The sequence below is a fragment of the Triturus cristatus genome, chromosome 11, assembly GCF_964204655.1.
Source record: "Triturus cristatus chromosome 11, aTriCri1.1, whole genome shotgun sequence".
Lineage (NCBI taxonomy): Eukaryota > Metazoa > Chordata > Amphibia > Caudata > Salamandridae > Triturus > Triturus cristatus.
In genome coordinates, this window is record NC_140594.1 from 1,018,634,417 (window position 1) to 1,018,648,031 (window position 13,615).

Here is a 13,615-nt window from a genome sequence, read left to right on the forward strand (position 1 = left end):
CTCTATCCTGGTGGTGGTAGCTGATTTTTTTCCGTGTCTTGGAGCTCGCAATCATCAAGAACCAGCCAAACAGTCATAAGCTCAGAAAACTGTGAGAACCGGTTAAGGAAGTTCTGTTGTGACTTATACCGGAGTATGATGGGATTTCCTGATCTATCTGCTCAGGACCCTGGTACCTCTTAGACAGGAGTCTTCCCTCTCACTTGGTCTTTTGTCTAACCATTTTCTTCTCCTTTTTTCCTTCCCTCCGTTAAAGCTGTTTGTTCTTGTGCATAATGATGGTTTCATAATTTTGTTAAATTTTTATTACTTTCCATCTATTTTTCTTTCTTTTGTAATCATGCCGCTCCTCTATGTGTAATCGCGGTGAACAGTTTAAATGGATTATTACACCGCAATAAACACAAAAAAGAATGCAAAACATAACATGGACAAACTCAGGTCTTAATGTTAGGCATGGACATAAATAACTTTGGGCTTGATGTATGATGAGGTGCCAATAATAGGTTGTTTCACAAAATCTCACCCACCCTCAATATTCATGAGGTGGGGAGCAAATTACAACTCACTACGATTGCATGCCATCACAAGAAAGGTGGACAGCTAAGGTCAGCAGAACACCATGTCTGTGATCTTATTTTAAATAGAGTGAATTATTTTTAATGCATCCACTTTTCGTTAAACAAAATGGGGCTGCATTTAAATCGAACATTAATTTTGTTTGTACTTCTTTAAATGTTGGCAGTGTTCCCATGGACTATTGCCTACTCCACACCAAATAGTTTGGTAAAATTCAAAAAGTTGGACTAGCAAAGTGTTTTTCACCTCATTGAGGTCCTTGCAAAATGTCAATGTTTTGCAATGGGATTTCGGTTGCAAAACATTGAACTCAATCTAACAAATTGCTTTTTAGAAGGGGCACCCTAACCATGCCCCTTACAAACAGTGATGTGTCATTGGTTTATAAACCCAGTTTGCGATCCGGTAACATGTTACCAAATGACAAACTCGGTTAAGCACATAACAAAAAAGCTATTTTGTAATTGCAAACTCTGTCACATCTGAAAATTGCAGGATTTGCGACTTAAAAATAGCTTTGTACATAAGGCCCATTGCTCATTGGAGTGATGCAATAAAATAGTGTCTAGCTAAGATGGCACAGTTAGATATTCATCTTATCTTTCATAGAACAGCCTAAAACAATCATACAAGTTCACTGAGACATAGCAGAGTGGCATGAATAATGCATTGAAACGGTATAGCATAAGAAGAGTGCAAACAAGTAGCTACCAAAGCAAAAAACTTAATTAAGAACACAAATTGGAAACTGAAAAGATAGTTATGCAAATGTATGCTATAGATAAAAATAAAACACCAATTTCTAAACTGGTAATTACGGGAAACATTGCTGCACAGCAGATATGTGTATATTCCAAATCACGAGTGCAAATAAGTACATTTTCCAATGAACAGAAAGATTAATTTGTTTTTATCAATCTCCTAGGCATTCCTTGCATCAGAATCACACAGTACATTTACAATAGGCCTGGGTCAAAAAGTATTATATGTCTGTATAATTTGTGTAATTTCGGGAATTTCATATGATGCTTTTTGCACAAAATTCCTGAGAATATGCCATTTTGCCACTTCACATAATTGTGCACCACTTGTGAAAAGTACTGGGAAAGGTGCAATTTGCAATATTTTCTGGCATTTCCGTCTAAAATGTATCATGTACAGAAATAACAGGATGAGAGCAGTGGCATAACGAAATTTGAGGGGACCCCCCCTGCAATATGCACAGAGGGGTCCCGCTCCGAATTTTATCAAGAGCTCTCGGGCCAAAGTACTGTGCTGAGGGGGCTCCCTGCAACTCGGGACCCCCGCACCGCGGGGGATGCGGGGGCCTGTGTTATGCCACTGAATGCGAGCAACTGTTGTTTATGGTGCTCTTATTTAAATGCTTCCTTGTGCCAAAAACTGATGCAAAGATGCATTAGCACTAAAATACAGTGCAAACTGACAGATTTGCGTCTTGCATAATTTCATGTAACGTTGCCATACATTTGTATAATAACACAAAATCAAATTACGTGAATTTAACGTACCCCGATTGTAAAACTGTAGCATATTAGGACCTTCTCGATCGACCAGGCAAGTTGTATAATTCAACAAACCAATACTGCTTTTTTATGTTGTGGTCCAGTTCTAAAAATTGCAACAGATACTGACTATGTTTTACCTCTCTACAACTCACTAGAGCCACATCATCCAGACTTGCATCACAGTCATAACACAAAACACATAGTGCTGCAGGGAACCAAGAGCCCCACATAGTTCAACTTGAATTCGATATAACAAGAGAGGTAGCAGATAGTGATGTCTCACCTGCAGTGGATTGGTACTTACCATTGGCTAAGCCCTAGAGCCTCAAAATTACAAATCCAAGATTGTAGTTCATGGCAACTATTTGATTTATCATAGAGTAACATCTTTTTACTATTGATAGTCATAAATGTGTTAGAGAAAGTCCATAACTTAATAGTATTCAGCAACAACTTGGTCTTTCTATGCATTGTTATTAACCTTATTTATCTTTTTTAAATATACAGATGTTACATTCCAACCTACACCTGCTCTGACATATCGCACCACTGGAGGGATTTTGGACTTCTATATGGTTTTGGGACCAACCCCAGAGCTAGTGGTGCAAGAATACACCATGGTATGCCACTTTTGTGCATTTATGCTAATATAATGCTTTCTCTTTTTCCCCTGACTTATCTAGTTTGATATTCTTCTTGTAGCTCATTGGGAGACCTGTTATGCCAGCCTATTGGGCTCTGGGATTCCAACTATGCCGGTATGGCTACAAAAATTACTCAGAAATTGCACAGCTGTACGATGACATGAGAGCAGCTAAGATACCATATGTAAGTCTATATATTTTCCAGTAAATTCTTACCTTTCGTGTACATTTGTGACTGCCAAAATCGAAACTTTAAAAAAGAACCTAATCAAAAAGCTATGTCAGAAAACCTAATAGCATAGTTAAATCTAAGTTATTTATAACCTTTGTTTAAATATTAACATGGTACACTTCCCTCGACATCTGTAGAAGGAGATGATAATGTACTATAATACAAATAATTCTGTATTCCCTGTATAAACGTCTGTCAATAACTTCTTTATAATTGGCGAGTTAGGATGCAACAAGTTACCCATTTAAAAAAAAGACATCAGAACTTGACTATTATAAGGTTATTACAGAAGAGTTCTGATGTCACTATGCCTACTGCCAGAGCCAGCAGCAATGGTGGAAGGCAGGTCACAGGTCATTATTAAAGCAGCTGTTTAAAGCAACTAACTGAACATTGCGTTTCTTTCTTTTGCTCTATTTTATTACCTTACAGTTAATGTGTTTATTTTTTTCACTCCTTAGATACTGAAAATCTAGAATCTTTCTGCATGTTTCTAGATGTTCTGAGCTACTGCAGTTTTTTTTAATTGACTTGTATTGAACTGTTTCTAATATCTGTTTGCGACAAATTTTTACAGAACAAGTTTTTCTCTAGTGGTTTTACTTGTATTCTTCATGTTTGCAAACATGCTCACTCTTTCATATGGAAGTGCTATACACCAAGGTTTTAAGTGGTTTGTGGAAAGGTGATGGTGTGACCATGTATTATATGGGATAAAGCACCACTTCTCACACATGATAAGGATTTGGAAGTCACCTCAGAATTCCATAACCTTACACAGGAACTCAGCCTTCAGCCTCGTTCCTCAGTATAGTTATGGAACTCCTCATTGACTTGCAGGGCCTGATTCAAAGAGGGAAGGTTACACTATTGTGTTAATGTATGATTGTTTCCTATTCACAAAGGTATTTAACTAGTGCTATCTTTAATACTGCGGAGTCTCCGCATACTAAGAGATTGGAGATTTTTACCTTCTCATGTGTGGAGATGTTGCAGTCGTAATGATGCTACCAGTAAAATACCTTAGTGAATAGCAAACATAGCTATAGTTTACCTTTGTAAATCAGGTCTGCAATAGCCTTACATGTATGGCAGGGGGTACTATATGATTATTTTAAAAGTGACAATTTTCCTTCCTATTAAAATGTATGTACATTATAATGTACCACAAAAGACTGTTTTTAAAATGTTATGGAACTTGGTAAACAACCTCATTGTTCATTAGAAATTATGAAAGAAATACAAAATTGAATTAAAATTTTGATATTCTAGGTTTACAATGTTAATGCTTCCTTTAGAGGTGTCTAATGTGCAGACAGAAATACTTGTCCCAGGGTTTCATGAAACCGCATTTTCTAAAAACAGACTTCTTTGAAGCGTAAACATTTACACCATCTGAAACGCTTTATTGAACACACCTTCAACTTATGTAAAAAGTTGCCCTGAATAACGAACATGAATATTAATTAAAAAAACTACATATAATTTATTATGCATCTAACACCAATAGTCATATACAAATCTATGTACAGAAATGATAATATCATGCTATGTCCTTTTTTATCTACTTTTCATCTGCAATTTTGGATACTACATAAGGTCGGTAAAATAAAAATGGGGACATTTCTCATTTGGACCCTTGTTAAAGGTTATGTGGAAATACCACATCAGTATTGTCACTACCAGATATACAAATACCATGGGGGACGGTAATTATGAGGGATGGGATTACTACAGAATTACAAGTTGTTAGACCTGTAATCCTTTGCATGTTATACCCAGTCTTATTTTGCTTTCCGACCTCCTGTTTTGCTGACTTGATTTTTGCTTGCCTTTGTATTCTGGGCGGTTTCCCACTGCTAACCAGTGCCAAAGTGAGTGTGCTCATTGGCATATCCACCCTTGGCATATTTAATTTGCCTATAAGCCCTTTGTAAAGTGCACTACCTGTGACCAGGCCTGTAAATTAAATGCTACTAGTGGGCCTGCAGCACTGACTATGCCATCCACTCAAGTAGCCCTTTAAACATGTTTCAGGCTTTCCATAGCAGAGCCTGTGTATGCAGTTGTAAACTTCCATTTTGACCTAGCAAGTTAACCCTCTTGCCAGGCCCAAAACATCATGTTTAATATGGATAAGACACCCCTAAGGTAGGCTGTGGACAGCCACAGCCGCAGGATGCAATGCGTTTAAAAAGATGTTGGACATGTCCAGGTATTTTCTCTACTGGAAGGCATATCTCTCCTGTAGATTAACATTGGGATTACCTTATTACATTTTATAAGTGTAATTTTCAATTAGGAACCTGTTTGGTATCCCTGGGGGATTTAAAATCACAACTTATGGTAAAGTTGGATTTTAAGTTGCAAGTCTGGAAATGGCACTTTTAGAAAGTTGGCATTTAATTTTACTTTAACGATTCTGTGCCTCTGCCTTTCTCTGGATACATGCCTGGATGGCCGACAGCTGGGCTTCATGCCTTCTCTCTAGACAGCCACACACAAAGAACGCTTAAGTGTGCCTGATGGGCCATTCACATCCTGATGGACCATCACCAGGCAGGTCGGCCATCTTCGACAGGATGTGAAGGAGGCGCTGACAATTGCACTTGAACAGGGATGTGCTTGTCCCCACACAGAGCTACAGACCCCCCTTTAGTGAGTCTGAAGCAGGGTAGGAAGGGCTGGAACCCTCTGCACTTCAAAGGCCTCTCTTTGAAATCACCCCCCATGTCAAAGGCACAACTGGGTATAAGTACTAGACCCCTGACAGAACCAACTCATTACACTTTTGGACCTGAAGGCATTCTGCCAGGAAGAAGGTCTGCGGTGCTGCTAAAAGGACTGTCACTCTGCTGGACTCTGCTGGAATTTGCTGGATTTCTACTTTCCTGTGCCTGTCCTGCAGCCTGCGGCTCTCCTTGCCTGGGAGTGACAAGGACTGGACCTGCATCTCTACATCCCCAGAAACAAAGTGACTCCAAGGGCATGCTGGCTTGCCTACTGTTCTGAAGTCCCAGGGACAACAAAGACTTTCAACAACCCAGCGACAGGCTCTGTACTCTGCCAACAGTGAGTTCTGCCCTGCCAAGTGGTGCCAATATAGTCTTGGGTACTTGGAAGTGGGTTTTTTGGCCGTGTTCTGCTAAAATTCACGCATCGCCATTGTTGCACCAGTCGTGACTGACTCATCTCACCTTGACGCCTACGTATTGCCGCTGCCGCCAGAGATGAGCACATCGCTGGATTTGTGGCTCGACAATGCAACATCTCCAACTGCGTGGATTTAAACTGACCTAATGTGTGCATCCGAAGACATGGAGGCCAACGCATCACCTCCTCTGCTCTTCACATCGGGTCTTTGACTTCAACATATTTTCTCCACCCAAGGTACTTTTGCAGTGGGACAAGTTTGGTCCCAGTATCCGACCCATACTCCATCGCGGTCAGCCTGAACTTTCAGATTTGACCCATTGAAGCCTGACCAGATAGGCCCAGTTGGTGCTGTATTAAGCGCATTATTTCTAGATATGTTTTGTGGTGTTTCCACAGTTTACTGTTTTAAGTGTTCCAAGTTGTCTCTTAAGTTGAGCCTGCATGCTCTGTGCCAAGCTACCAGAGTTTAATTTAGGATGTGTATCTGACTTACCCTGAGTTGGATTGTGGTCCCTACTTGAGCAGGGTGTATACCTCTGCCAACTAGTTACCCAAAGCCTAACTTACAAAGAGCTGGTGTAGGGCATTGCCGCAAGTCATTTTGCTGCACTGCCCTATGCCAATTAGAACGTGCAGGAATGCGCCATATTTATGGTGCATTCCTTTTCTATCAGCCAGCACCGGTGCACAAATTTCAGCTGAGTGCCAAAACAGACACTCTTGCACAAAGGTGCAAGGGTGTCTTTGTTGTTGGCATGATTGTTTTCGTGTGGGAAGGGGCACCTCCCTGTGCAAAAAGAATTGCGAGAGACCCTTCCCTCATCGTATGTGTGCTGCAGAATGCAGCACACTTGGAAAGAGGATGAATGAAGAGAAATGTACACATTTCTCCTCATTATGCCTGATTTGGAGAGGCATACGTTTTTGGCTCTGCCCAAGGTTTATGTGAATTTGTAAATTCGGGGCAGGGTCAAAGTGCGTGGGTGTTGCATGAGAACGCGCACAGCAATGCCCATCGAACCACTCCTTGACAAAGAGTAAAGGAAGGCAGCGCTGGGTGGCTTTGTGTCACCTCATAGATACGATTTAGGGGCCTGTGCCACCGGAGCATCATAAAAAGTGTCAGTCTGGTGGCACTGGCCTCTTGTAAATGAGAGCTTCAATTTCTAAAATATGTTATCGAACTGTAAGTAAATTGGCACCTTTATTATTAGGTTCCCAGTGCCAGATCTCTTTGCCCAAAACTGTACCACGATTGGCACAGCTTCAGTTGCCCCTGTAAGTCCCTAATAAATGGTACCCCTTGTACCTATGGGTACTGAAGAGGGTCCTCTGGGCTGCAGCACTGTTTGTAATACCCCAGGGACCCTAACCAAGGCTATGTACTCTGTCATTGTTGGCTGCTTGTCTGGGTGCAGAAAACTCTGAAGAGTCGACATGACATACAGCCTTGTGTGCGATGCCTCCCATACACTGCAAGGGATATAGGTAAGTCAACCCTAGGGTGGGCCTTTAGACCTGAGGCAGTGGTGTGCACTATATCATATGAGTGGGCATATCAGCATGAGCAGATATGCCCCTACAATGTCCAGTCCTTTCTGAGATATTGTAAGTGCAGAGGTAAGCCATGAAGAATACATGAGATGGATACTTGTCAACATGAGTTTCCTAGCTCCATGATTGCTTCACTGTTTTCTAAGGTGTTTGGTATAAAACCTTTTGTACTAATAAATCCTCACTGATGTCAGTGTTGGATTTATTGATAAATTCACACAGAAGACCCTTTTAGAGGGTCCCAAGAAAACCTTCCAAGCATTGGTGTGGTTCCTGAGTTGTTTTTGCCAGCTTGCCACTATCAGACTTGTTTCTCACCTCATGGGGTGAGAGTCAGCAATCTCAGAGGACAGAGACATAGCCTGCTCTGAGCGGAGGTGCTTCACATGGACATGATGGCCATGATGGCCTTCCTGGGTGGGAAGTTTCAAAGGCCATGCTGCTTTTAAAATCCAACCCAGGTACCTCCAGATGGTGGGGGAGGACACCCCCCCTTTCCTGCTCCACTTTTGGCAGGGGGAAAGGTGGGAAAATTAGTTAGAGTAAGGGAAGGATCCCCACTCAGCCTACACCACCGCTAGGGCTGGGCAGGTGATAGGAACTCCTCTTCTGAAATTCCACCATCTTGAGATGGTGAGAAAACCTCCTAGCACGGCTAGGGTATTGCCTCTTCCTACATGAAGTAGTGACTAGAGAGTGCAGACACCCCAAAAGTAAGTAGCCTATTGGCTACTACCTGTTTACCCATGTACCGCTCCTAATTTCAAGTTTTTAGGTGGCACCCCGAGAACTGAACCTAAAATTTGACTGACAATAAAAGACTTGGACAAAGACGACCCGCTGCTCAAGAATTGAAGGACTGCTGAAACACCCAAAACTGGACAATTGCTGCTTCTGTGTTGTTCCTAAAATTACTCAAAGAACCCTGAGGCACCTCTAGCCTTTGAGAAATTACTGTGAAGCTCCCTTGGAAATAAGGTATCACTCTCCTGCACACTGTGAACTGCTCCCTGATGAGCTTGATGCAGTATCAAAGCAAGAAAAAGCACAACAGCTTCAGAAGGTCAAATCTGCCTCTCTACTGAGTTTGGAGGCACCAGGACCTACTGGAGCTGAGATGTACCAATACCCGGGGTACCGGACCTCCAATGGCAAACATCAAGAAGAAAAGTCCAATCTGGACTCCTGAAGCACCTGAGGCAAGCACACATTGAGGGATGTCAAGACACCCAAGACTCGCCCTGAGTGGCCCAGCAGTCTCGCAATCACCTCTCCTAGTTGCCTGCACCTGACCGCGAGGACCACAAGAAGCACAATGCTTGGTTGACTTGTTTGCTCTGCACACGGCACCATCGGACCCAGGACCGGCCAACCAGCCCTTCTCTAATGGTCCCTGGGCCCTTGTGACGTCCTCCTTCTGAGGAGACCCACCAGACTTACCTTTAAGTCACTCTGTGCAGTGCATTTTCAATTCGTCTTTGAGCACCAGCTTCCAAGACCTTAGCACCTCTGCTACAGGCTGATCCCGGATGCTCCCAAACCTCTCCTGCTAGAACTTTGGAGCTGGTCACAACGTTGACCTTAAACAAGGAGGTGAACTTCATGAAAGTATAGTCTGAATTTCAATGCATTTTTCAGCTTTTTCTCAATTGTTTCCTAGAGTAATTGCACATAGAAGTGATATATTTATAGTAACCATGGGTGGAGAGCTCCACTCCCCCCGCGGAGTGTGAGGAGATTTTCCTACTCCGTGTTACGCGGAGTAGGCAAATCTTTGCACACTATGCAGCAGAGCAGGCCGGTCCTCGCCTCCCACCCACCCTATTTACAATTAATACAACTTTTCAAAAACGCCTTTAAAATAAATAAACAGAACCTTACCTTAAGCTGCGGTGTGCCCGGGCAACCCTCCTCGTCTTCATCGCGTTCTTGGTGAAAACTGCACATGCGTAGTTTTCACCAAGAACACGAAGACGAGGAGGGCTGCTCGAGGACACCGCAGCTTCTTTTTATTTATTTTAAAGGTGTTTTTGAAAAGTTGTATTACTTGTAAATAGGGCAGGTGGGAGGCGGGTGGCATAGCGGAGCTACGCGGAGCACCACAGAATTTTTTCTCAGCTCCGTGGTGCTCCGTGTACCCCCACTACACCCAGGCTTTATTTATAGCACTTCTCAAAAGATTATCTATTATGTTTTTAGTCTTAAAAATGATTTAAAAATCAATGTTATTTTTAAGCCTAACTGCTCGCCCACACTACCACAAAAAAAAGAGTTAGTATTATCTACTTATACCACTACCTGCCTTTTGGGGATATATCGCACTCTCTACAAAGTGTCCTTCATTGTAGTACTCTGTACAGAGAGGCTGGTTCCCACAGGATATACGTACAATCGGTGTGATTTTGCCTGGACTGTACCTGAAAAAGACAAACCTTTATCAGGATATTTTTTTAAAGAGTGTGACTACAGATACAGAGCGTTCACCAAACCTACTCATGGAATTTTATAGGGCAGGACTGAAGTCTGCTCAAGGTCTCCTCGAAGCCATCCACCTTTAATTTTAGAGACTGATTCAGCCCCTGAAAACCCATCTGACTTTTGGAAGATCAAATGATTGCCTAATTTACAGCAGGGTAGACCTCAAGTACATCAGGATCGGAGCCTAGGCCAGCTCATTCACTGTTATACTTCTCCCACAGCCTGACAAAATAAGGGCTGTCAGTGATTTGTCCATTGAACTAGCTACACATTTTATAAGTTGACAAAAAATGGCTAGTTTTGACAATCCCTTACCGCTGTGAAATCTTGATTTTTGAGAGACAGTAAACATTTTTAAATGACCATTCTCATGGTGTCATACTTTTTTTTAAACATTTGATGGAGCAGTCTGTCAACATTTTAACTCACTTAAAGTACCGTCGAGACTGTGGTTTCTTTCAATCACTAGACTTGTCTGCTGGGCAAGAGGACAAATCTAAATACGTAGTATGCATACTCCAAACTCTAAATCAGGCCCATAATCTTTGAAGGGCATTCAAAGATAAACATTTGCTTTTTAACAAATGATAGGTATGCATTGCAGCCCATTTGACATGGGGAAATAGATATTATAAATAATTAGTTAAAATGTATAGCTCTTTTCAGAGAATACATTTTTATTAAGGTACTTGCAAGCTTTTCCTGTTTCAATTCTACCAAATTAGGGATGCATATAATATTTTTTTTTCGGAACCACAATGTTATTTAGAACTAACATAATGTCCAGATATCATAATTTTGCCATTCAATGCTTAATTGTTCTACAATCTTCCATCTATGATCTCTTACCTAAAATTTGGTTACAAGAATGGAAGGTACAAAAATCAGATGTTGGTTGAAGATAGAATCTATATTTTCCTGATCTCTACCTGGCCACAATTCGATACAATACCCTTGAATGGAAATCATCTACATAATCTGCATATGTCATGAAAATCAGGTATGGATCCATCTCGTTGGGGACCAACATTAAAAACCTGATGTTGTATACTGAAGAAATATATAGCGTGGGCAGAATATTTCATTCCAGCAACAGAATTGGAGGAACTTTGTAATTCCACATTGCTCTACTACTCTTTTGATGTGGAATTTCTAATAAATTCTGCCACTCTGCTGGCGGAATTGATCTGCAATGTATGGTTGTTAAACAGGTCTGGAAGAGGGAGCAATCCCTCTCTATTAAAAAAACACTACAGATCAAACTTTAAACACGGAGGAACAGCTTGCTCTTCTGGCCCTGGTTAAAAGCCTCTGACTGCACTGTTGTGAATACCCTCTGGCAACCTTATATACTCAGAGTATATAAGGCTATTAGGCTTATATACTCTGAGTATGTGAGGGCTCTAAGGGTTATGCGCACACCCCCATACCTTGCAGTGATTACAGCAGGGTATGTAAGGGTACCAAGGGTTATGCAAATCAGTGCTATATACCACATGCTCTTACAGTGCATACTCCTCAGCACCCTTTTATACCATGCAGTGATTATTACAGATGATGTAAGGGTGCCTAGGGTTATGCACACCAGTAATGCATATTCTGTAGAAGTGGCGGCTCCTCATGGGAGTGCTTTGGGGCAGTGGGGTGAGACGGGGGAGGGTCAGGGCGGGGGGTAGTAAACTCTGGCTTACCGCAGAATGGAGTTAAGTAAATAAATAAATAAAATGAATTACATTGCGTGCGCTGCATCGCCGATTGATGTTGCAGCGCACACAATGTAATTTGTTTTATTTATTTATCTGCCATAAGCTGGAGTTTACTACACTCCACCCTGCCCCTCCCCCGTGCCGCCCCACCCCACCGTCCTGCAGCACTCCCACGAGGAGCCACCACTGCTTTGTAGTAATCACTGCAGTGTATGTAAGAGCCAACGGGTATGCATGTTACCCCTCAGCACCCTTACATAGTCTACAGTGATTACTGGAGAGTATGTAACGGTGCTGAAGGTGTATGGAGAGCAGTGCCAAATAGCAAATACCGTTACAGAGCATACCCCTTGCTGTCCTTACATGCTCTGCAGTAATCACTGCAGAGTATGTAAAGGTGCCAAGGGGTATGCACGGCAGTGTATTTGGTAATTGGCAGCGCTATTTCTTAGCGCAAAATGCATCTCAATATTCATTTTTGGACGGGAGTGTGCATTTTGCACTAAGAAAAGTGCCAAATTCTCACTCCACCCCGTCGCGGAATTCCACGGAATCTCGTGGAATTTTAATGTAGTTCCGTGGAATACTGTAGAATCAAATTCTGCCAATTTAATCTTCTCCTAGAAATATATAAGGTGATTGTTCAAGACTTTTGTAATTCATGGAATATTTTACCCAGACAAATTATATCTAATTCAAAATGGAAGCATTGCAAACATTTGTGCAGAGAAACTTTCAGGGCACATCTAAATGTTAACTATTTTATTTACAGGATATCCAATATGCTGACATCGATTATATGGTCAGACAGATGGACTTCACACTAAGCCCCTTGTTTAGTGGTCTTCCCGCTCTTGTAAACAAGATAAAATCCGAAGGAATGAGATTTATCATCTTACTGGTATGTATAGCTTATCCCTTCTCTGGTTATGAAACAGTATTTTGGCACTGATGATGTGTACCATTAGATCATGCTCACTGTTCACCAAATTCATTTTAGTAAGATTTTTTTAATGAGGGTATAAGAAAAAAACGTTACAATTTTCTTGACAAATGTTCTATGCTTTGGGTACCACATAACATCTGACAGGAGAGAAACATGGACATTATTTAGTGGCCATTCATCTGATTGGCCACACTGTTAATTTGTTCCCTCCGTAGTCTTTTGAACTGTTAAATTCTCCAGTTTTTGAAGACATGACATGATATGTAAAATGTATACTAATATAAAAAGTGGTTAATTAAAATGGTCAAATACACAAACAACACATATCAGAGTTTGAGCTCAAGATTAAAAAAAGTGATCTAGTCCAAATTTGAGACTTATGACTTGGGATGACATATGGTGAGGTGTGCCAAAATGTGCCCCTCCTTGCAAGAGAAAACATATTGTCAAACATCACTGACACATCTGGTGAAGGAACATTGGCTGGGAAAATCCTTCAGTTTCTGAATACTGCCTTGAGCAATATCCTGGGGAGTCATGCAGGAACTGTTTATTGTAATCACTGAGGTATAAGTTAGATTATCCTTTAGGAACCCTTGCATACCATTTACAACCCTCTGGGCACTGCACGGTCACGCACAGCAGAGGCTTCCATACAGGTATTGTACTATCATGTCATTATACAATGCCTTGAATGGTAAATGCACTGTGAGAGAATTACTATTATTCAATCAATTTGAATTAATATTTGTGATCCATACCTGTGGGGCTAAGAAAATCAAAAACAATTTAAA

At 41.4% G+C, this 13,615-nt stretch overlaps 1 protein-coding gene across 3 annotated transcripts in view; it reads left to right on the forward strand.

Annotated features, from left to right (window-relative positions):
* The window catches only part of LOC146785847 (maltase-glucoamylase-like), a 783,978-nt gene that overhangs the window by 649,383 nt on the left and 120,980 nt on the right, over window positions 1–13,615 (forward strand). For all 3 annotated transcript variants that reach the window (XM_085635202.1, XM_085635203.1, XM_085635205.1), the window contains 3 exons: window positions 2,613–2,725; window positions 2,808–2,933; window positions 12,648–12,776. In XM_085635202.1, the coding sequence (XP_085491328.1) occupies window positions 2,613–2,725; window positions 2,808–2,933; window positions 12,648–12,776 (368 nt within the window). The remainder of the gene's footprint in view (window positions 1–2,612; window positions 2,726–2,807; window positions 2,934–12,647; window positions 12,777–13,615) is intronic.